Source organism: Barbatula barbatula (genome assembly GCF_947034865.1).
Source record: "Barbatula barbatula genome assembly, chromosome: 19".
NCBI classification, from domain to species: domain Eukaryota; kingdom Metazoa; phylum Chordata; class Actinopteri; order Cypriniformes; family Nemacheilidae; genus Barbatula; species Barbatula barbatula.
This window is the reverse complement of record NC_136782.1, coordinates 11,055,893-11,081,178: the sequence shown is the minus strand read 5'-3', so window position 1 is coordinate 11,081,178 and position 25,286 is coordinate 11,055,893. Positions and strand designations below refer to the sequence as shown.

Here is a 25,286-nt window from a genome sequence, read left to right as displayed (position 1 = left end):
TTCTCTATTTCCTCGTCCATCTCATTTCCAGTCCAGACAGCTACACTATGTTGGCCACGCTCTGCTTATTTAAAGTTGAGGAATATCTTTTACAATATCTATATTTATCTTCCCACCCACTCTAGTCGTCAAATCCCCTCCCTATTCTTCCCCTCATATTCTCGCAATATCCGGCTGACTTGTTTTCACACAGCTGGTCCACTGGAGATTCTTGATGATATTTCAGAATTGCCCATAGCAGATTTAGCTTTTATTCACAAATGCATTATTCCACAAACTAATATTTCAAACCCCTTATGAATATAACTTGTGGTTCTGTAGTTAAAGTGTTTTTTGGCATATTATCATCATAGTTTAACAACAAATACCTTTCATACATGCTAAGTATCATTAGTGAAATGAAGTCCTGTTTAGAATGTTAAATGTACAGAGATTTTTTTAGAATATAGCTTATTTTATTAGCCAGAACTAAACATATAAGAACTATTTTATCAACGTTTCTTCGTGTGGTTAAACCCAAAGCAGGCGTCAGCACAGTCAGTGTTTGAATAGATCCGGAAAAGGCACACTGTTGCTTTAAGACAGCAGTCCCCGCCCCCCGTGCAGCCAGCAGTCAGTCACATCAGCACCGTGGACAGGGGAGGGCGGGGGACGTGGCGGCGGTGTAGCGGCGCAGGGTGAACCAAACCCGGCTGTAATATCTGAACGACAGCATTTTTCACTCCTGCCTCGGTCCATTGTTGCCGGTACAGCTGGCCTAGCATAACAACCGGAATGAAGGACTCGTTTATTTGAACCTGAAGTGGGTTATGGATTAAACAGCAATACAAAGCTGCTTGGCGTTCCTCAGGCGTGTTCTCATCTGTAAGTACTGTAATTATAGCCACTGTATATGTATGTCGGATCGCTATGTGGACGTACAGTATGTAGCTTATTCTTTTTATAGTGTTTTTGTACGCGATTGTCAAGTTGAAGTGTGTTATTTTTCACGTCCATGTGATTTATCATCCTACGTCTTTATGCGTTCGTGGTTTCTTGACATCGTTTCTTAATTTTTTTTACCGGCGATTAAAACAAATCAACAGTATTAAAAGGGCATGCCAGAGGCATCGGCAGCTGAATGTATTTACACACGATTACTTTATAATATAAAAATGCTGAATGGAGTTGTGTTTTGCATTATTTGTTTTTAAGAGATCGTTTTGTAATAGACAGTCAGAAAAGCAAACACTGGTTCGGCAGAGCATTAATGTTTAAGTTTTCAATGTTGATAAATCAGAGCCTCAGATTCATTGTGACACATAGCTGTCCATAAAACATTAATGTCATTTACTTTATATTGAATACATAATATCCTATGTTTGTTATAAAAGCATTCACATCAGGAGTTTTATAAAACTACTTGATTTTTTTCTGCTACGTTGACAAGGAAAAATCACATGTTATTGAGGTTGTGGTAAATATGATATTGGTGGTTTGGATAATGATGACCATCTTTGTTTTATTCACATTCATTTGAATCAGATGAACCATTAACAATGAAGCTGGTCAGTCGCATGAGAGATAGATGGAATTACCAGGGCTGTCTGTGATTTAGCATTTATATTTTCATTTTATGTTAATTTCTTCAAGCTGGTGGACTTTCTCTCAGAGTTTCCATTGGGTAACCACTTTTCTTCTTGAGCTTTCATTTTATATGGCTTTGAATTATGTGACCATCGAATGAGACTAATGGATTAAATGCATCTCTTTAGCTGTAGGTACTTGCATTAAAGCTCAGGTGTAATGCTGAAGATAATCATTTTGGTTAGGTGAGGTAGCCAAGTGCATTACTCATAAGTGCTTTTCTTGTGTAATGTATTCTTGTGTTTTTCTTGTGTTATGTATTCAAGTTGGCTCACCTCCCCGTTCTAAAGGATTTTGGCATCTATGTATAGTAATTGCTTATGGTTTTTCACTTCTTTTTCAGATTCTGAGAACCTGGTCAATGGGAATCACCCGTCAGAATCTCACCTGGTTACCATTAAGAAAGTGCGTCCAGAACACAGTGCCATTGTCAGTTCCATTGAGAAGGACCTACAGGACATTATGGACTCATTAGTCATGGATGACCCTCAACCGTCTTCCTCTAAGAAACCTTCTGGCCAGCCTATCTCCCAGTCTCCACTGTCCCCCATGTTAAATGGAGGTGGCCGATTCCTTCTCTCTCCTCCAACTAGCCCTGGTGCTATGTCTGTAGGCTCCAGTTACGAGAATACCTCCCCGCCTTTTTCCCCTCTCTCATCCCCATCGGCGGCCAGCAGCGGCAGCTACACAAGTCTTTCCCCGAGTGGTTGTCAGGACCAGATACACACGCTTCCTCCTGTGCCAGTTAGGTCCTCCAGTTACAATTATACCAGCCAGCCACCCATACCTCAGCCACGGACCATACTGCCCAGCGGCGGTGGTGGGCCAAAGGTTCCTGAGAGTCCAAGACTTCAGAGAAAGGCTCTATTAGAAGCACCACCGAGCCCAAAGCCTGCCCGCAGGGGCTTGAACCAAGATAACTCGGGGGCTAAGACCCCCAACAGCGCCTTACACTCTACCCATCTGCCCTCAGTCTCAATCTTCACCGCTCCAACTGATGCCCCATATGTCAGTCGGTTGCAAGTTCCAGGAAGTCCCAGACTGACCCCCAAATTCTCTGCTGCATCTCCATCGTCCTCACCCTCCAGAACTAAAGCTGCTATTGTCCTTCACGATCGACCCTTAAGTCCCTTCAGGGAGCAGCCTCAACCAGATCACTCCTCGACGTCCAGCCCCTCACATCAGCTCTCCCCACCCTCCCGATCTTTCCAGCCTCCTTTGGATCCCATTGTCCATATCATTCAGGGCGGACCTCCACACCAACACACACTGCAGCCTCCTGAATCTCCGCGGCTGGCCCGCAGAAACCTAGAAGGGAGCAGCATTAGGGAGCTTCCCCCTCTCAGCCCCTCCATGGCTCGCAGGGGGGTTCCTGTGCTCCCGGGAGCACTGCCAGGAACCCTGCGCACTCCGGAGAGCCCATCCCCGAGAATTGTCCCAGAGAGCCCCAGACTGAGGCGGAAAGCAGGGTCTCCTACAGAGGACCAGTTCAGCCCTCGTGCAGTGCGTGCCCGTAGCCCCTCGCCCAACTCGGGACTGATGGGGGAGAATGGCGGGCGAAAGGCCAGTTTTGGGAACTCGCTGTCTTCGGCCTTCAGCTTGGGTTCTCTGCCTGGATCATCGCCCCGCTCCAGTCCGAGAAGCCACAGGAAGATGTCAGCGGGCCACAGGGACCTCCGGATGCCTCACCCTGGCATGAGAGAGCGTAAAAACAGCATCACTGAGATCAGCGACAACGAGGATGACCTTCTGGAGTATCATCGGTGCCAAAGAGAAGAGCGACTCAGAGAGCAGGAAATGGAAAGGCTGGTGAGTGAGACACATACATTACTCATATTTCTCTGTCTTTCATATTATGTTTGCCACATCATAGTAGAAAGAATTCTTCCAAGAAATGCTCAGTGTCTGTTTGTACATGCCATGCTGGATCCCGTCTCTACATGTCTTTTGATGACATGTACATTTCAAGTTTCTACAGTTAATAAAAGCTCTTGAGCTCCTCACTACTACCGATATAAACTGATGGCTGAATCTGCTAACGCACCTCAAACCTCAGCAGTCCTTGTTTCCTTCTGGTGAAAATGGAGAACATTTGGAAGGAATGTGAGAACAGACATACTATGCTGATACACTGACTAATCCGTTGTCGTGCTGAGGCAAAGGGTTTTGATTTTACCATGGCAACTCCATTGTTTGTTGTCTCGAATGAGAGGTAGCAGGGAACGGTAGACATCTTGGTCCAGTTTTTTTTTTTTGGTTTAAATTAAGTGGTTGACACAAAGGCCCGTGTGAAGTTTGATGTTTTTGAGTCTGAAACTGAAGTCTGCTTCCCGTGTAATTAGCCTTTGGGGCTGTTTATTCCATCCATCCGTAAATGTGATTTTGCAATTCTTTTAACATGGTCTGTTGACATGGTCCACAGGGTCCATTACTAAACAGCCCTCATATACAGCACTATGACAAATACATGAGATTTTCATGCATCGGACGAGCATATCAGCCGTGTTTTGCTCATTTAAATGCCTTGTGGCTCCTGCAGAGTGAAAGCTGAAGCATGAAGCCTATCATGACTAGCAGAAATTTGCTTCGGAAAGCGTAGGGGCAGTTCATCTTCCCCTGGCAGTTGACTGTCAGATGTAGGCGAGGTCAGGACAGCGGGTCACGTTTGTGGTGCAGATCATGGAACATTGACATGTCTCTTAAAGTAATAGAGAATGAGACGATAGAGCTGTGGACTTATCTCCTCACTGTAATGAGCCACTGTTGAGTGAGACGGCAGTTTAGCTTTGCCAAGGGTTTCCATTAAATCTTATAGTCATTGTGCTTTTGCCAACCCAGAGGGGCCATTACGCTTCTGACTGAAACTTTATGCACATTTTAGACAGAATCCTTGACTTCTGAAACCTTTATTCGCAGAGTAAAAAGCACTAGGGCATTACATTTTGTGCTGTATTGAGTTAAACATATTTAATAAAAAATATGCAATACATTCAGTGACATGCAATTTACAAAAGGTAAACCCTGAAACTATATCAAAACTATATTTAACTACTGTATATAATTTTAGCAAATGAATAATGAAACAATTAACAACCATTGTCAGTTGAGACCACATTTTGACTGTGTCTGTGAATTATATTTTTGTTCGACTTACAGTTGACTGAAAAGCCAGTTCGGACTGCAGTACATAATTTATCATCTCTAAACTGCCACCAGACTCCAGAGGCACACATGGTTTCCTAAGATACAGCCTTGGCACACACACTTGGCATATGGCATCAGTCACTAGAAAACCGTCAGTCAGCTGGAGTGCCATACTAATGCCAGGCCTGTTAAGGATGACCTCGTTTTTTAAACCGAGAGCTCCCACGATGACATCACTTTTCCATTACTCTATACAACTGACATTTGCTGTACAGTAAAAGCAGAAAAAACAACGTGGTCATTTTATAAAGAAGTATTTTTGCTGAGAACTAAACTGATATTTTAGTGTCATATAAAAAATCAATTTCTTAATAAAAGAGTTGTTTATTATTAAACATGCTATGTTAAATAACCAAAAACATTCTTCACCGTCTAAAATGACCTTCTAGACCTGTGGTTTTCAACAGGGGGAAACGGCCCATTAGGGTGCCCCTGCTGACTTTCAAGGGGGCTTCAAGATGACCAATATTTTAAAATTAGACAAAATTATATTTATTATTATTTGTCTAATTGCATAATTAATACAAAATTTTAGTTAATGTCTAGTTAATTCTAGTTACATTTTAAGGTTTTGTGAGTGGGAGGGGGGTCTTTGAATATTGTTAAATGGAGTGGTGGGGGCTTGCAGTCAAATAGGTTGATGACCACATTTTCTAGACAAAATTTGGCAGTTTGATCTCATACTGCTTTATTTCAGTCAGTCCAAAACAAATTAATTCGATGTCAGAAACATTTTACATACATTGACATGAACATTTGTGGATGTAGATTTAACGAGGTTGCATGCGTTGCTTTCACACATTTGTGAAACAGTATGCTTTTTTGCATGTCAGAATGAAGACAGACAGAGGGGAAGCCCCTTGACTTTATTGGGTGGTCAGACAGACAGAGGGGACATGTGTTCTGAGTGACAAGCACTGTTCTCATGGATTAACACTAAATCAACACCAAATTGCCTATCAAAATCAAATTATCTGAGCTATGCTATCAACATGAAATTGTATAAATTTGAAAGAAATCTTGGAGACAACTTGATTCTTAAATGAAGCATAACTAAGATCTCCATATCTCTCCCGATCTATTATAGAGCAATCACTGATCAATAAAACCGTCCTTTGGGAGAGGAGACTGGTGTTTGACACAGTAAAGTGCAAATGTAATATTTTATTATTCAGTGCCAGTGACAGCAGAATGCATCGACATGAATGATTCCTACTGGAACATTTTGTTGATCAATTAATGTGTTGACTTCCTGTGTAGTTGCAGTCCAGTGCATGTCAGTTTGATTTGGGACGGATTAATTCCGGTTCTACTCGCAACAAGAGAGTAAAAGAAAGAGAGAGATAAGGAGTATTTGGGTAAAGGAGACATTTAACAGATTTTCTGTTGTTTCGGTCAGTACAGACATTCTTATCCTAGTCTTCAATATTGAATGCTTTGTTTCCTGTTTACTCAAAGCAATAACCCATTACATTACATTATACAAATATACAATATATAACATAACATTGATCTGTAATTATAATACTTTGACACTTACTTGGATTCTAGATTTGACAAGTTATTATTATAATTAGAAATAAGAGAACTAAAACATTCTGGTCTTAATGCTACGTTGCTTGGTTTAGTCTGTAGTTTGTGCTTGAAAATGAATTCCCTGTGCCAGCTTTGAAAATAGAAAGTAATGTTTTTAAAGGTGAAGTGTCTCATTTTTTTATGTGCTATCCCTGCTTCATATACAGAAGCAGCCGTCTATCTGTTATCGTGAAATTTTCAATATTTAGTGAAAAATGCCATGTTGCCATTCAATTGCAAATGTTCACATGACGGCACTGGAAAAAAAAAACATTGTAAAGTTTCTTATATTTATTATTGAGGTCCAGAATGGCGCTGAGCTCATTCTGGTTTAAGGCATTCAAATTATCTGTGCACAGGCCACACAAAGAGGGACACTGTGACCCCGCCACACATACAGAGGCCGAGGAATAAGGTCGAGGACGGCATGAGAGAGGCTCCGTCATAGCTGGGGGTCTGAGTCTCCGGAAGAGCTTTAGACAGAGGTGAAAGTATTTGGAAAGAAGACAGAAGCAACATGCTGGAATGCAGGAGCTGCATCTCCGAGCTCTGATTGGTTGACATCTCGAAGTTTACACTTGGGCTCCCAGTGTTGCTGTTAACCGCCTATTTCCAACCTCACACATACCTGAGGCATTTTTATTTTGGCTGCCTTCATACCACTGCGGATTGCAACTCAATTGTGGTTGTTTCTCTGTGTGAGGCACAAACATGTTTTCGATATGATTGGTGTGACGATTCAAATGGCAAACAATGTGGAATTGTTTCTTTTGCATTTGCATGAAGTGCGAGAACTTTACCTTGTCAGGACACCCACAAACTCGCCCCAATGCAGTCGTAGCATGCAGGGAGGTTTGCAATCAGAGTGCAAGTGGATCAGTGGAAACTTTTGACTTTCTTTCCATCTAGTTTTTCATCTCGGCCGATTACATTTCGTGGATGGTAGACTGTCAGTCAACAGCTCATACTTTTTCTTGTTTAAATTTTGTTTGGTTACTACATATACTGTATCCTTAATTTGTGTAAATATACTTTTGATGACATGCTATTATAAATTCAGGAGAATGCTTATTATATACAACGTGTTGCAACTTTGACTGCCACTGTATTTCGCACTCACCGTTGTGTAGCCACACATCCACCCGAGCTGTGTTGTTTGTTGAGTAGTGACCCCTGTTTGAGTGGGTCACAAATTTGAATGTGGCTTAAACTTCACTAGCCCCCCTAAGTTTTAAAGCCTGATAGATAAACAAGCAGCCATTCACATATGTAAAACAGAGTCATGTTTCCTTTAGAAGTAACCTATTGAAAAAGAGATGTAGTGAAATTGCTTGATGTAGGCCTACCTACATGTGTTTACACAGAGAGAGAGAGAGAGAGAGAGAGAGAGAGAGAGAGAGAGAGAGCGTCTGATGGAGGCGGAGGAACTAGTGACTATTTGTTCATCTGTCTTAGCATGTGTGTGTGTATGTGTGAGTTCTGGGAAGGTTCTCAATGAGGAAACAACTAAGACTATCACACAACAGTGTTACATTATAGATTAATTTAACACATCACAATGAGGGTAAGTGATTTTTATTGAAATGCATTTAACAGTGGATTGTGGTACAGCTTTACCATAGAACTGTAGTATTCGAAAACTATTGAAACCGAATAATTTTAATATGTGTTAAGTTTCCCACATTTCTCAATATAACCGTAATAACTATAAGCATTCAATCTGTTAGTGTTGATTCTGTGTGTGCTTGTAATGCTTAATGCTAATTGTATTTCTTTGAGTTGTAAAGACAGGCTAGTGCAATACTCTGTGTATTGCTTTAGAAGTGTTCAGGTAGCCCCTATTTTGATTTGAAACACACCTCGGCTATAAACTGGATCAGAAGCTCAGTGGGGCCTAGACGGAACCAGATCAAATGATTTTCACTTCCCCCCTACGGTTCAATATGGCCTTCATGCGCAGCAGAGCTCTTTTAAAACTGAGGGTGTGACACTATGATCTTAAACTGTTTCCTTACCCCGGGGGGACCTGTTAATGACTGCTACAGAAGACCCTTTAATCCCATAAATGAGTTTTGCACATTGTGTCTGGCCTAAATGAGGAATAAAAGAGTGCTTTTATGTGAAAACATGTCTGCTTAAACTTACAAGAATACATGGTTGTGTTAAGTAAGCGTGAAACATTTCATGCCTTATTGTGTATAAAGGTTTCGACACAAAAGTCCCTATCTGGATCATGTTGCCCTTGGATTCTGTGTGGATATAATTTGCTATTAATTACGTAGACGAGACACCTTCTGTGGTATCACCCGTCACGATTTGAAAGAAAGAGGATCGAAACCACAGGGGCTTTTTCGCAATTCAGATGTTTTCATTCAATGTCAGGTGAAGACTTGTTGATGTGTTTCATGTCATTTGAAAATTGTCCAGTAAAAGGAGCTGAGCTTTGGAATGGCACAAGTTTGAATAACCAAATTTGAGCCAAAGTTTTTCCTGGTGATTCAAAAGCTTGTTGAGTAGGTTTATTGGTACAGTCAGTGATGGCATTACTGCTGTACTTAGAAGTATACCATCTTATACCATCTTGTGGTATTTACATGGTACTGAAATGTCCAGAGTATTACCATGGTATTTTGGAAGTAGCTTTTGGTCATTTGATGTTTTAAGTTCATGGGAAGAGTTTGAGAAGACCCACTTCAGGCAAGTTCCCTTTGTCAATGTGAATGCTGTGATCTGGATTCGGGAGGCTGATGATGATTACAGGTTCAGTTAATTGAGGGTTTGGAGAACTTTCATCCCAGTACTTCACAAACCACACTGGAGTTTTGCCTCTGGAGTACATCAAAGAGAGGCTCAACTTGTTCGATACCAGTGTGGATATTTTTGTTTATCTTCATTTTCTGGTGTGGATTTAATCGTGTGCAATTATTTTACGTCCTGGAGTAAGGTTTTTTCTAACCGGGGTTTATGGTGGAACTACAGTGTCTTGTGAAAGAACTACTTCACCTAGCTACAAATTCTAGGTGAAGGGCATCTACTTTGAAGATGCTAGAACGACATGTTTGTGATTTCTTTTGCATGTTCTCGAAATTGCTGTGTTATTCTATAGTTTTGATGAATTTACTATTATTCTTAAATGTGGAAAAGCTATTAATAAATAATTATTGAGTTTCAAAACCTGAATACTAGTGTAAATACAGCCATGGAAAAAATGTAGGTATGTGTTTAATTAAAATTATTTTTGTTTATTTCTGTTACTGTCTTGTTTTGCAGAAAATGAAAACTCTAGAAACACGTTAAAATAACAGAAAAGATGCTCTGTATTTTTCAGACCTTAAATACTGCAAAGAAAACAAGTTCATATTTACTTTTAAGCAATACAACAGTAATATTAGTTCACGTATTTACTAAAATTGAAAATAAAAATTTAGGTGATAAGGTGAATTTTTATCACAGGTTTCACGTATCTTGTAATGCTGTCAAGTCTTTCACATTGCTGTTGGATGACTTTGTCACTCCTGATGACTCCTGGAATTACCACAAAATGAGAAATGCAATGGTCTAATTTTATTCCAGCCCACCTAATACTCCCAAGTGGCTTTATCCAATCATTGAATATATTCAATTATTTGCAAATTACATATGGTGCTTTTGACTTCTTTTTTACCTTTGTTGAACAGCTTCACAATTTAATAATAAACCACAAACAGATTAAAAAAAGTAATAAACTTTGTTTGTTGTTTTAGAAACAATATTTTAAACAGTAATGGCATTTTTTAGATTAGCATATCATAAAAAGATCAAAAGTGGTTTCTTTTAGTTTTCAGACCAAAGCCCAAAAAGATCCTGCCAATCAGCAGGAGTCGGTGCCTCGGTCTGTGATAAATACCCTGAAATGGTCAAAGGTCACACCGAGAATGTGTCTGAGGTGGGTCCCACTTGCTCGAGGGGGCAGCTGTTACCACATTCAGACCCCCCAGGCAGCCAATCAACACAAGTCACACGGGCGTTTCGGAGATCTTTGAGTAGCCTGCACTTCTGAGGGCCTTTTCTGACAAGCGCTGTGTGCACTGAAAGCTGTATCCTCACATGTGAGGACAGGGTCGTGATAAGAGTCGCTCTAGACAGTGGTGGTTCTGTTTATTTCCTGTCCTCTCATCAGATTGGCATCAGCTGGACGCTCAGTGCCAGAGGCTGGTGCAGAGGAAATTAGATAACACGAGGGCCGCTTTTGCCACCCCTGACTCATCTAATGACTTTGCTCTTTTGTAGGAACGACAGCGATTGGAGACGATCTTAAACCTCTGCGCGGAGTACAATAAGGGCGACGGCCCGCTGGGCGATCTGGGCAGGATGGGCGTCTCCGGACTCGGCTCGAGGGAGGGGCTTAACGTCAGACGTCCTTCTGTGGAAAGCGTGAACAGCGTTTCCTCAAGAGTGGCACAGAGACACCTGAAGGAAGACTGCAACAGCAGTGAGGGGTCACAGCTCAACGGACGAAACCCGACAGGTCTGCTGAACGGACAGAATGGACAGGTCAGACATATTTTCTAAATGAAGTTGTCGGTGGGTTGCCTTAAGAACATATATAAACTGTTTATGATGTGTGTTCAGGCAGAGGACTCAGGATCCGCCAGTATCGGCCGTCTGGAACTGGGGTACCTGGAGGAGGAGCGGGTTCGAGTGCTGGCAAAGGTAGATGAGCTGAAAGCTCGAATCACAGAACTGGAGCAGCAACTTCAGGAGTCCAAACAGGAGGTGAGCCGCTCTCACTGGGATTCTGGGAATAAATTAAGATGCCTATTGAATCAAATTTTAGTGCTTGATTCACTAAATGAATTCTGCAGAAAATGTAATGGAGCGAACACACTCAAATAATTTGGGGCGAGTGCAGTTTGCACAGCAGCTTCTTATCTGAATGGAGGTGTGTTTGTGCTGGTAAGCTCGATACCGACTTATCTAAAATGTATCTAACTGTTTATATTTTTTTAATAAAAAATGTCCATGTTGTTCATCTTTCTCTAGCTTCAAACATGGGTTGTAAACATGGCTTTGTAGACTGCACTTATAGATAGCTCATTGACAATTTCTTAAATGCTCTTTCATTTGTTTGTCGCTTTACATAAAAGCGTCTGCCAAATGAATACAATTGATTGTGACTGTATCATAAATAAACACTGAACAGGGCTTTTTTAGTGCATTTAGATCATGGTTAAACAGGATTTCTGCAGGTTTTTGCACCGAAATAATGAAAAGTTACACAACTGTGGCAAACTGAATTTGAAACAATCACATACTTACACAATGTGCTGGAGCAGGGATGTTGTATCTGTAAGGCCACTTAAATACACTTAAGGATACACAGGAAGTGCTTTCCTAATTACAGTGGATTAGGAACAGGAAGTGATGCGTATATGAACAGAAAATGTGTGTTTGAGTGGTCTGTGTGAGAATTGCTGTATCTTGCGTGTTGATCCGGACAGGCGGAGATGGAGAGAGCTCTTCTACAGGGAGAGAGACAGGCTGAGCTGGAGCAGATCGAGGCAGAGACAGAGATTATCAACCAGCTGCAACGCAAACTCAGTGAAGTGGAGAGCACCTTCCAGAGAGAGAAAGACAAGGTAAATGCATACACTTTTGCTTATTTCTTTATAGAAGTATAGTGCCTTTCAGGGTTATTTAAATGTACAATGCTGTACAACAAGAATAGTGCTTGACTGATATATATAATATGATGTTGTACAATTTAATATTAGCAAATGAGATATGCAATGCTCAAAATGGCCAAACACATGTCACCCTCCTCTCAAGATATTGTTATTATAATTTATTAATAATCATTGTATATTAAAGGAAACAGTTCTTGGCCACCATTGACTACCATAGTAGTAAAAAATACTTTATACATTTCTTTGTTCTTAATAATTTTCCAATATTCACCAGTTTAATGTTTTCATAAATGCCAATTGGAGCTTCCAATCCCCACCCGGACTGTTTTGTGTTTTATATTGTTGAGCCTCTCTGGACTGAACAGCATTTTCTGGTCTCTGACATTCCTTAAAGGCAAACCATTCTGCAGGATGGCCATTCAAGGCCCATTCTGGTCTCTGTTGCCATCCTCAGGTAAACAATACCAAAGAGCGACAACGCTCATCCAAACTAGCTTACAAATCGCTTTCCATCACATCCAGTCATTCCACATTCTATAATAGAGGATCTGAAGATGATAGTCAAATTATAGCAACCCTGACTCCTTTTGTTTGGGCAGAAAATCTGAAGTGAGAGGTGTTTTTTCTTTATCCTCCTGGTGTGATAGTTCTCCTCAGGTCCTCTACAGAGCTTGGCGACACTAACAAGCCTTCATTAACCTCTAATGTCCTCACTGCTTCTCTCTGCACTCACAGACTTCTCTTACTTGTGCTCTCTGGTTCAAAACAGTTTTGAGCTTCAAAAGCTAGGCATTATCTCAGGCTGTGGGATTAGTTCATTGGCTTTGAGGGACAATTGCTCCAGTGGTGCCAAACTCAGTCTCTTTTGAGTTGGCTTTCTTTTATGGTGCTTTTCCACTACATAGTGCTGCACGGTACAGCGCGGTACAGCTCACATTAGCATACCCTCGTACACCGTTGATCAAACCAAATGAGCGTTGTCTGCTCTTTGCAAAAACTTCCCAAACTCTTTGGTATTTTTAGCATTATTTTGTTTTGCTGCCATCTGCCATCAGTATGCTACATATATCTCCTGTGTTGTGCGTGTGTTTATGTTGCGTTCACAATGATGTCACGGCAGTAGAGGCGGCCCAACTATGACGATAAATGTATTATCCCCACCCACTTTAAAGCGGTGAGCTGGGGAAGTGAGCTGTACTAAGCTGAGATGTACTAAGCCTGACGGTACCATGTAGTGGAAAAGTGCCATTAGAAAGACTTTTCCTGCATGCTGTTTTGGAATTTCAGTCCATTTCTGTTACCAGGTTCTGGGTTTCTCTGTTTATTTCGGTCTCTGTTTACTTTGTCTTCAGAGATTAGCTCATTGAAGAGACATTAAAGGCACAGTTCGCCCCACAATGGAATGTCTATAATTATTTACTCATCCTCATGTCTTCAAATACTATACAATAGGTTTATGTGCAACAGACCAAAGAAGTAGATAATAAGTAAAAACAACTTTTGGTCTGCCTCTCACACAAAACTATGACTTGGAATATAGTGCATGAATCATGTGAACCACATTTTGGGTGCTTTGCTTTCTCTCTGGGGCTAGAAATCTCCTGTTCCCATTCAGTGTAATTTATGGAAACAAAATGTGACCATGGACCACAAAGTCATAAGGTAGCGCCGATATATCTGTAGCAATAGCCAACCATACATTTTATGGGTCAAAATCATTAGGATATTAAGTAAAGATCATGTTCGATTGAGTTATTTTGTAAATCTCCTACCGTAAATCTATGCAAACTTTATTTGTGTGAGTGGATGCAGCAAAATCGCCAAAAAAGTGTCGGGAAACACGCCCTACAAACTTCACTCGCTGCTGCCCGCTCTTTGGGAATTACCCACTCAAGTTTGGTATCTATGTAAAGTTTAGAATTTTCGCTTTCGAGTTCATCTACTCTCCACAACATCATTAAAGTGATAGCCAATAGATAACATTAAAACAAAACTGTTTTTCTTAGCAACGGCATGCTACAGCGTCTCTGAAGGACAACTTTAAAGGCAATTTTCTCAATATTTAGATTCTTTGGCACCCTCCGATTCCAGTTTTTTTAAATAGTTATATCTCAGCCAAATATTGTCCTATCCATACAAACCATACATCAATGGAAAACCTATTTATGTAACTTTCAGATGTATTAATCTCAATTTGGTTTTGTGGTTCAGGGTCTCAATTTAGCTTTTGTGCTACATGGAGAAACCAAAGCAGTGTGTGATGGCATGAGGATGTGGATGTAATGAAACAATTGTACTGTTTGGCCTGAAGATCTTATAAAAAGAGATGTACGGATTGCCTTTTTCTTGGCCGATTTCCGATTTTTTTTGTAAGTGTGACTTGTCGATTCCAATTTAGTTTTAAGAATTGTAATGGAAAGCACATACAAACAAAACTCTTTTCTTTAATGAAAATGTTTATTTACATTACAAAAATTGACAAACTTTGACAAAATAAAGTGCTCTGGGACTCGAAAAAGGTAGAAATAACAGTTAAACATACAACTGAAAATAAATTCATTTTTTGTGGTTCCACCACGGGTTTTGGACAGATATTAGCATTTGCAAGCTTTGTGTCGTCTACACGTGACTGTGAGTGTGTGCTTGGCTGTGACGTTATTGTCTGCGCCGCTTGCAAAAAAAACGATCAGCTTGGAATCGGAAAGACAATCGGTGCATCTCTTCTTATCATAGTGTAAGGAAACTTCTAAAACCAGTGTAAAAGGTTGGGGGTTTTGGACAGGATCTTGCTTGCTTGAAGCCAGTCCCCTTTCTGGGATGGTGGTACAAATTACCACCTGTAATTTGTACTAGATTGATCTCTACTACACATGCATGTAGTGTTTTCTCAAACATTGTCTGCCCAAAACATGTCTTTATACATTTTTGATACATCTTTCAGAATCCAGTCCCTTTTTTGTTTAGAAGCACAACTTTTACATAGAAGTGCGATGAATGTGGATACATTGACTTATGATGAACATAATGCATGAATGAAATGCAGTTTCATGTGCAATAAGTTGTCTTGGATACATCAGGAGACTGCGTTCAATGTAAAGCCACTGCAAATCGTTCTTTTCACGATAAAAGAAAGAACGGATATCCAGCTTCAAACCAGGCAACTATGCCAAAACAAACGAGTTCCTGCCATCTTATGTGGCATAATCTCATTTTTAAAAACTCAAACCAGCAGAAAATCATACCGCTGAAGCCTTAGACCAAGAAATGCCTGAGAACAGAAGTCTGTTTGGCCCTGTTACACAGTCCGATTTTATATAGTTTACAGTGTCTTCTAAACAGGGTTCCCACGGTCATGGAAAACATGAAACATGGTTGTGATAGCGATTGCTTTTTTGCAAATACAGTGTCTTTAAAGACTATTTAAAAAAACGTATTCAGTGAACTAACTGAACTGGAAAATCATGGAAAACGAAATGAAGGTGTGGGGACCCTGTGCAAGGCCTTATGATCATCCTTTCTTGCTCCACCCACTCTGTTGTGACCTCTAACCTCGGACGCTTCTGCATGGCCTGGTTTTGAGCTGTGTGTTCTGTTTCTCTCCTCTCCCCGGACGGTGTGTTTCGTTTCTAGGAGAGGGCAAATGTTGACGCGGAGCGGGAAGCCCTGGAGAGGCTTCAGGATGGGTACAATGAGTTGACCAGCCAGCTGCATAACTGCCCCGAATCTCTGAGAGAACAGTTACAGGAACAACTCAAGAGGGTCAGTGACCACCAGGAACATCAGCACATGATCTGTTCCCACCCACAGCCGTGTTCTGCTGCAGACACACATTCCCCACTAAGTTCTTTTGAGTTCTCTTATGCAAGTCATGGTGATCCCAGCAGAAACAGCAGCATTTCAGTAATGAATAAAACAGGTTTATTTAAAACAAACATGTATCTTGCCTCTCTCATTGCAGTTCATTCTGAGATTGTGTTGCGCACGTAGTGTTGATCTCAGTAGACTTTAAACCAAAGAAAAGTGTTTATTGTGAAACAAAAGTTCTCTGTCAAGGTCTCCAGAAGTTCAACATATATCTCATTATATACTGCATATTTTCTGCTGGGATCAGTGTCTCTTGTTCTTCATCCCTTGTCTTAGTTTAGTCCACAGATGAAAGTTTATTTGGGGCTTAATGGTGGTCTGTGAAGAATTTGCATGTTTGTTTGTTTTTTACGTGGATTTGAATATTTTGGATTACTGTTGAAGTCTGTGATGTGCTTATGTCTGATGCCAAAGTGACACTAACATTTAACAAGAACTAATCTATTAATGCAAACACTAACATAGTGTTATTCAATCTGGAGTCGTTTCCACATCCATCACTTCTCTCTAAATTTGCAGATTTATTTTTTCTTTTGTTTATATTATGTGGTTCATGTGAAAAAGATGCAATACACTAGCAATAAGGATCAACTGTGTTGCCTTGTTTTTATACAGTTAGACAAAAGCATCATATACCTGTATATTTGTTTGTTTGCTTTTATTCGCATAGATAAAGCAATGTAAACAGACACTGCTCTGGAGATTTTTTTATGGCTTAGCCCTGTTTACAGTCAGAAACATCCCGACAGTGTCACAAACACTTGAGTTAACTGAAAGCTAAGATAGGGTCCTTGAGATCTACACAGAAATCCCATGACAAGACATCCCTGCATTCTGAACAGATTTAGGTTTTTCTGAAATATGTAATTTTTTTCTATTTTACTATCCAAACTGTTTTATTTATTTATTATTTATCTCAGATCAGCATATATAAATATTCAGTACAAATATAAGGGACCATTTCAAAATTATTTTGTTTGTGTTTGATGTGAACCCAGCACGAAAAGTTAAAATATTTCCATCTTGATGCGGCTCCCTTTTTGCGCGTACCTACCTTGTATCTACATTTAAGGCTGGGTTCACATCAAACGTGAACAATCACTTTCCACGCTCTCAACTACTCGCAGGAAAAGCTTTCCTGTAGCTCAGTGGTAAGAGCATTGCGTTAACAATGCAAGGTTGTGGGTTCAATCCCAGGGCATTGCAGATACCTATGTAAGATGTATAGGATAATCCAATGTAAATCGCTTTGGATAAAAGCGTCTGCCAAATTCATAAATGTAAAAGTTTGTTATTTTCGTCAGTGACGCGAAAAACATGCCACGAGGACTGTCTTCATGCTCCGGATCTGTCAAACAGTAGGTGTCAATGAGCTCTTAGCCTTAGCGCAAATTTCTCGCTCGAGTTCAAATTTTTCAACTTGCTGTCCAACTTGCTGACTTGCTTGATTCGCGTCATTGCGGCAGACGAATTTCTGTTCTATCACTGATAGGATAATGTGGCTTCTTGTTGACCTTGTGCTTGGCGTTTGTGTAGGAAGCGGAGACTCTTGAAGTTGCGACCAAGCAGTTTGAGGACCTGGAGTTTCAGCAGTTAGAGAAGGAGAGCAGTCTAGAGGAGGAACGCGAGACCATCAGTCAACAGTTGCTTCAGGACAGAGCTCAGTACCACAGCAGCATCACAAAACGAAAGGTGGTTAAACACGGGCAATTTACAGCATACGATATAAACCACTGGGAAGCTAATGTGAAATCAATATCTGTCCTGTTTACTTTCATTTTCCAGTGCACGATCCATTGTTTCCTTTTTCAGACAGTATTTGTCATCCAATTTTTCGAACTGTTGTTTCCAGGAGAAAGTTGCTGCTTTGGAAGCCCAAGCAAGTCAGTTGGGCATGCAAGCGGCTCAGGAGTGTGAGAGATTGGCCAAAGACAGAAACATCACCTTGCAGCAGCTTCAGAAGGTACATCTTTCTCTACTACTCATAATACTTCTCATTTATGAACAACTCTGATTCCCTCTTTGTACGTGTATATCATTAGCTAGATCTTTATTAAAGCTCTTCTCCATCTGACTTGCCCTGTGTTTCAGGAAAAAGAGAGGCTTGCCAATCTGGAGAGAAGATACCAGAGTTTAACAGGAGGGAAGACTTTCCCCAAGAGCTCCAGCTCTTTAAAGGAGGTGAGCAGAATCTGATCTTATTTTATAAGAATAAACTTCTGAAAAGATCCAGCATCACTGGTCACAAGCGTATGTTGTGTTTTATTCGCTGGTTTGCTGGTGTTAGCCAGATGTTTCTGATTGCTTATCATGTACCAATTGGGTTTGCCAAACAGGAAATGAAATCTTTTAGACTCAGGATATTGTTTGACTTATAAACTCCACCCAGGATGTGCTTCACATCAGTGAGACTGACTTATTAGATGATGACCACTCCCACTCCTCCCCTTATCACACTTCCTCATTCTACTCATATCCCATCATGCCTCAGGAGGTATCCCAACTTACTGTTGATGCATGCAGCCTGCAGCATCTGAAAGTGCTTCTGAAGACTAGCCTTAAGCCTGCTCATTGAACATCCCCATATGAAACACATTTGTGGTTATATTATTGACCTTTAGGATTTTCAAAAATGTGGTTTTGCCAACTGCAAGTCACACTTTCTCTGATACAGTATTTTGAGAGGCGTTGATAAAAATTGTGCTCGGCATCATTTCTGTGGCGTGTACCATCTATAAAAAAACACACATGCAGTTGCATTCAGCATATCTGTCCCTATCTGCACGCAAGTAAACTGACTGCTGAACTTTTGTCCTGCATGAATGGGTCGACTTAGGAATACTTGAAGCTGTCGGATGTTTATAAGATGTATGGGAGTGATTTCCATGACACCCAGCTCACCACCGCTTCCTCGCACGGCCTCTCGCTTGCCCTTGACCCGGCAGTAGCCCCTCGTGAGGTATCATAGCTGCCCTCCTCTCTTCCCTTTCTTTCTCCTTTCATGCTCTTGTCATTCCTTAAACGCTGCCTGCTTTTGTGTTGTAGATGCATCAATATATTTTTATGCTGTTTATCTTATCATTAGAGTTATCATTTATTATAGTTGTACCAGATCAATCTATAATTTAGTAAGAGCAGATGTTCATGTTAAGTGATTTGTTAATTCTGTCAGTCTTACATGGCCGGCCACAATTTTGTTACTTTGCAGTACGGCTATGCAAAACAAAGCTTCAAAGTATATTATTACCCCAAAAATGTCTTTAAAATGTAACAATAACTACAGTTATGTCTATATTTACATTTTAAACATGTAACCCCTCTTTCCAGTGGATTTTGATTGGCTGTCACTGTTATTTCATTTATCAGTTTTGGTGAACACGATAAGAAACTGTAGCTGTATAGTTATAATTCTTGGTGTAAATAAGCAATTTATTCAAAATTTCAGGTTGAGACAATTGCAGTTAAAAAGTGTGTTAACTAATAATATAATTTAACACATTACCCAGCTAACTTGCTTCATGCTAAACTCTCATTAACTGTTTGTCTTCTCTTTCCTGCTCTGCTACTCCGTATTTCCCCTCTGCGTGTCACTTCCGGCTGAAAGGAATATGTGACCGTGGGTCAGTTAAACCAGATGTATGGGATGCCGAAGGTGGAGTCTTCTCCCACCTCTCCTCCTCAATTCCTTCAGTCTTCTCTCACAGACTCCGCCTTCTCCAGCCTCCCCTCCCCTCACGGCTCCTCCCTCTCTCTCTCCTTTGAGGTGTGTCTCTTTAATTCCTATGTGTCTCCACCTTTTCAGAAGAATCTGAACAGATTTTAAACATTTTAAACATCGGGCAAAGATGGAAAACCTGTGTAGGTTCATGGGGTTTCAAAGAGATTAAGCCACTCCCACCTTTTGCTTATAGACACAAAGCTATTTGCTATTCTGTCATTACACAAACCTGCTCATTAACACTCTTCTCTTTTCTCTCTAATCCTCCTTCGTTTCGTCATTCCACTACTCCACCTCTCTTTTGTCTGTGCTTGTGCTGCGTGTGTTAAGCGTCAGTCGGAGTGGGGCAGACCTCACATGCCCGCTCTAGATTTAGAGCTCTGGTACCAGGAGGTGATGGCAGCTGGAGATCCGAACCAGCTCTGCCCTCCTCCCCTCCTGGCTAAAGCTTTCTCAACACGCAAGCCCGTGCAGGTAACAGCCAGAAGCTCAGCTCTCCTTCAACCTCTTGCTCTTTCATATTTTCACACTCCATCCTTACAGATATCTTTTATCTTGAAGCATTTAAGAGTTTGGCTTTGTGGGTGTTTACACGTTGGTTTTATGTTGTATGTTTTGAAGGTTTCGTTTTTCAGCCATCTTTTGTCACTGAGCTGTTTTTCCATCTTTAGCAGAAAAAATGATTCTCATGTTTTTTACTGTCATTTACTGTACTCAGTCAGGGCTGTCACAATATCACATTTTCACTACATGAACAACTTGGCCAACAGAATTCACGCCCTATGTTATTATTTTGAAATCTAGTAATGAGCAGTGATAAGTGCTCCGAGTCAAATTAATCTTTCATTTGGCACAGTTTGTGTTTCGTCTTTTTATTTAGTAAAAATACACGTTTTTAGCCATTGTAAGTTAGCTCTAAAGGAAAGATGTTAAATAGGTTTATAATAGGGATGCACCGAATGTTCGGCAACCGAAAATATTAGTCAGAAAATAGCAAAAATCATATGACGTGTGATATGATCAAGCAGCAACCAGTGCGCATGCTTTTTTAATGCAGCGAAGGTGTCGGCAGTTTGTGGAGCATTTTAAAGGGGTCATATGGTGCGAATACGTGTTTTTCTGTGTCTTTGGAGTGTTATAAGTTGGCCATGCATGTATTAGACACATAAAAATGCAAAAATTAAAGTGTCTGGACAAGAGATGCATTCGATCTAAAAGCGAATGCTCACCCAGACCTGCCTGAAACGCCCCTTGTAACCACACCCCTACAAATCTACTTCAGTTTGTGGTTTAATTTGTCTAAGACCATCCAAATGATAACCTCAAATGCAAGTAAGGTGGGCGTACCCGTCAGTACAATTGCTTTGAAACCTGATATGTACAAAGTGGTCACATGAACACAGTTCCCTGTACTAAACAAATTGTCGAAGTATATTCATCCCAGGACAAGTGTTTTAATTGTATTCGGCTTCGGCATAGAATTTTCATTTCGCTTCATCCCTAGTGTTCAACCACCACCTACTATGTTGGCGTGTCAACAAGATACCGATGCTAAATTATTTACAATAATATATGTGTAGTATAAACAAAATCAATAATCATAGTTATTAATATTATAGTTGTTGTCAATACTAATTGTAACAAAGATCCATATGAGGGAAGGAAGAAGACGGGAACCGGCGAAAATAAAATAGACTTTTAATTAATCAAATCAAACGTAAATAGACAGCCGGCAGCCCCCTCACGGGCGACACACACAAACCATAACATAAAGTCCAGGCATGGTCTTCTCTCACTGACGGCCCGGTCGCTCGTCCTCTTATGCTCCCAATCTCCTCCGTGATACGAGACCGGTGCGCGTACAGCTGACTCACAGGCCTCGAATCCTGGCTCTCTTCCCGCCTACCTCACTACACTAATATATTGCGACACCCCTAACTACAATCTTACTGCTGTATAAACCTGAATCACTTCATTAATTTTGCTGACTAAATGAAAACTAACAAAGCATCTTTCTTCTTTATAGACGGTTTTATCGGATGTACATGCCTGGCCATAATAATATAATATATATTTCAATTTATTTATATTAATTAAAATGTATATTAATATTTTATTGTTTAATAATTGTATTAAATATATATTTTTAAATTGTATTGTATATACATTTTATTGAATACACAATTTGTTGATTGGGTTGTGTAACTTAGTTTTGCCAAGTAATGGTTATTCTACTGGTAACCCTAAATAATACTGGCTAGACATTACTTTTAACTTGCTAGCTAATGTCATGTACTTTATGTATTTAGCTTTTTTTGAGAAATGTTTGTTTATGTTTTTGCTTTGAAACCGTCTATACAATGAAAGGCAGTGGTGATTCGTGCGGTCTAGCTTCAAAAAGGACCATAAAAGCATTATATAAGTGGTGTGCACTGTATTCCAAGTTATCTTAAGACATTCATTTACATTTAGTCATTTAGCAGATGCTTTTATCCAAAGCGACTTACAGATGAGGAAACATTGGAAGCAATTATAACAAGGCAACAAAATACATAAGTGCATCAAAACTAGTCCATTAAAGCCTAGCACAGTATACAAAGCTAAGAATAGTGAGGTTAGTAAACACATTTTTTTAAATTTTATAAAAAAAAATCGAATGAGAAAGGAAAGGGAAAATAATTAGGATAATTCAATCAGCGATGTGTTGCCGGAAGAGATGCGTTTTTAGGCGTTTTTTAAAGATGGCAACCGAGTCTGCTGATCTTGTAGCAGCAGGTAGATCATTCCACCAATGTGGAACAGATCCAGAGAAGGTACGGGAGAGTGACTTTTTTCCATTTTGGGATGGTACCACTAGTCGTTGTTCCTTTGCAGACCGCAGTGATCTGGCAGGAACATAGATCTGCATCAGCGAGTGGAGATACGATGGTGCGGACCCGGTGGTGGTCTTGTAGGCCAGGAGCATAGCTTTGAACTTAATGCGGGCGGCAACAGGGAGCCAGTGTAACCTGATGAAGAGCGGAGTTACATGCGCTCTCTTCGGTTCATTGAAGACCACTCTTGCTGCCGCATTCTGGATCATCTGGACAGGTTTGATTGTGCAAGCAGGAAGTCCAGCCAGAAGCGCATTGCAATAATCCAGTTTGGGCAAGACAAGAGTCTGGACTAGGACTTGCGAAGAGTGCTCTGATAGGAAAGGTCTAATTTTCCTAATGTTGTAGAGGATGAATCTACAGGACCGGGTGGTGCTGGCAACATGGCTTGTGAGGTTAAGCCGATCATCGATTACCACCCCCAGGTTTCTGGCTGTGCTGGATGGTGTGATAGTTGATGAGCCTAGTTGAAAAGCAAGGTTGTGGTGAATCTTTGGGTTGGCTGGGATCACAAGCAGTTCAAGACATACAGTATTAGCGTTGTGTTAGGACAACACTGAAACATATGTTTTTACTCATTGCAAACCTTACTGGACAGTCATAGTCACCATTTGGTTTCATTGTAAAAAAAGAAGCAGCACACTCTGCTCTGACTTCTGATGTACTCATCGGGATTAAAGAAAGTCATACATAGGGTATAAAGACGTTTATAAGGGTAAAAAATGTGGATTAAAATGTATTATTGGTTGAACTATTACTTTAAACAAAGCATCATTTACTAGCAATGTACGAAGGTGAAAAGGTTACTTATTATTTAAAATAATTTGTGTTAAATTTAATAACACAACTAAATACAAAGGTAATCTTAATGTCAAAGTAAAATAAATGTTTCACCGTACAAAGAGTCCTACAAAGTTAAAGTTTCAACTTGTAAAAGACAGATTATTCTGTAGAATTCCTTGTTGAACCTGTTTAATGTGTCAATGTCTTGCAGGTTTATCGCTCACGTTTGGACAGCGACTCCAGCCAATCGTCTCTGAGACCTAAAGTCAGCGCTGGTCTGTCCCCCACATTCACTACAGCTACACTCGGACGCAACACTCCCACCAGGGTAAATATAGCATTCAATCTCTGTTACACCCCTGCCAGGGTAAAAAGTGCATTCAGTCCCTGGTTATCAGAATCTCCAGGATCATTTAATGTGGTAATTTAGTCCCCTCCTTGTTAAATATGCTGGTGGAAATAATTGCTTGTGTTGTTTACTCAGAGCGGTCTGATGGTAGCCAACAGCACCGGGAGTCTCCCACGCAACCTGGCAGCCACGCTGCAGGACATCGAGACCAAGAGGCAGCTGGCCCTTCAGCAGAAAGGTAATGTGAAACGGCGGCTTGATGGTCACTAACTGAGCCAGAAAACACAATCAAATTTAGAGGATTACTTAATCCGAAAACAATATTTCTGACTATTTACTCACCTTTTTAACTCACAGTTTTATTTAGAAGCATATGTTATCTCCGTATTTATACCTTCACGTGTTGTCTTCATCAGGCCAGCAAGTTATCGAGGAGCAGAGGCGGCGTTTGGCCCAGCTGAAGCAGAAGGCTGCAGTGGAGGCTCAGTGCCAGTGGGAGGCGCTCCATGGCTCTCAAACGCACCTCAACAACCCCTTTGCTTCCAGCCCCTCGCCAATCGTACACCACTCCATCCTGCACCACACTTCGCCCTCTGCTGGTGAACAACCCTATGACACCCTCAGCCTGGAGAGCTCGGACAGCATGGACACCAGCATCTCCACGGGAAACAACTCAGCCTGCTCCCCCGACAACATGTCCAGGTTAGACATTCCCAAATGGTTTTGGGAACGCTTAGGCAATGGCCGTGTGACAGGAATTCTGTGGCTTTTCTCCGCATGCCTGTTTCAAGCTAAATGATCAACCATCTGCTTATTCACACTCGCGGTGGGTTTCAACCCCCCACCACCGCACATGCATCCTTTGAAAACGTGGAAACAAATGAAACAACAGGCAGGCTTGAGGCTACGGTTTATGTTGATGCTGGTTGCGTGAAAGCCGTGTTTGAAAGAAATCTAAGAGCACAAATAAGGAAAATTAGGCTTGCTAAAATGTCAGTATCTGAAAAGGCTTCTTTGATAAACACACGCCTGAGGTTTGACTGTTTGCGTATCCACCCCTTCCTCTCACTCCTACGGTTCTTTATTTATATATGTGCACTTCACGTTCACAATACATAACTCTTTGAAATACTTGATTTTCATTGGCCAAACTGCAGCCTTCAGTGGTCAAATATATTTCATCGTTTGTCAAACAATTCATCCTGATTAACCACATCCAGAATAAAAGTATGTGTTTACATAATATATGTATATTATGCCTATTCATTTTGTATTTATAAACACAAACACATACATCTATAAATATTTAGGAAATATTTACACATATTTAAATGTACCAATATAAAAAATATATAAATGTTTATTCTTTTTATTTTATATTTTTCTTAAATATAAGCATGGATGTGTATGTTTTTATAAATACAAAATGAATATGCACAGACATCAACTATGTAAACCCAAACTTTTATTTTTGTTGACAGCTCTTGTTCGCCCCCAGTTTTACTATTATTTTATATCAATGGTGTATAACTAACACTATTATTTTATATCAATGGTGTATAACTAACACTTTTATTTTATATCAATGGTGTTTAACTAACACTTATCCAGGAAGCCAATGTTTTATA

General features: G+C 40.4%; 1 protein-coding gene across 10 annotated transcripts in view; it reads left to right on the top strand.

Annotated features, from left to right (window-relative positions):
- Positions 1-25,286, top strand: part of phldb1b (pleckstrin homology-like domain, family B, member 1b) — a 59,172-nt gene that overhangs the window by 26,778 nt on the left and 7,108 nt on the right. For 2 of the 10 annotated variants that reach the window (XM_079482062.1, XM_079482071.1), the window contains 13 exons: positions 1,970-3,435; positions 10,675-10,938; positions 11,017-11,160; positions 11,886-12,023; positions 12,466-12,525; positions 15,702-15,830; positions 17,472-17,627; positions 17,788-17,898; positions 18,027-18,116; positions 18,772-18,894; positions 23,521-23,637; positions 23,794-23,896; positions 24,075-24,360. In XM_079482062.1, coding sequence (XP_079338188.1) covers positions 1,970-3,435; positions 10,675-10,938; positions 11,017-11,160; positions 11,886-12,023; positions 12,466-12,525; positions 15,702-15,830; positions 17,472-17,627; positions 17,788-17,898; positions 18,027-18,116; positions 18,772-18,894; positions 23,521-23,637; positions 23,794-23,896; positions 24,075-24,360 — 3,187 coding nt within the window. Of the gene's footprint in view, positions 1-615; positions 865-1,969; positions 3,436-10,674; positions 10,939-11,016; positions 11,161-11,885; positions 12,024-12,465; positions 12,526-15,701; positions 15,831-17,471; positions 17,628-17,787; positions 17,899-18,026; positions 18,117-18,771; positions 18,895-23,520; positions 23,638-23,793; positions 23,897-24,074; positions 24,361-25,286 lie in introns of those variants that run through there. The other 8 variants (XM_079482064.1, XM_079482066.1, XM_079482065.1 and 5 more) reach the window with 8 other exon arrangements.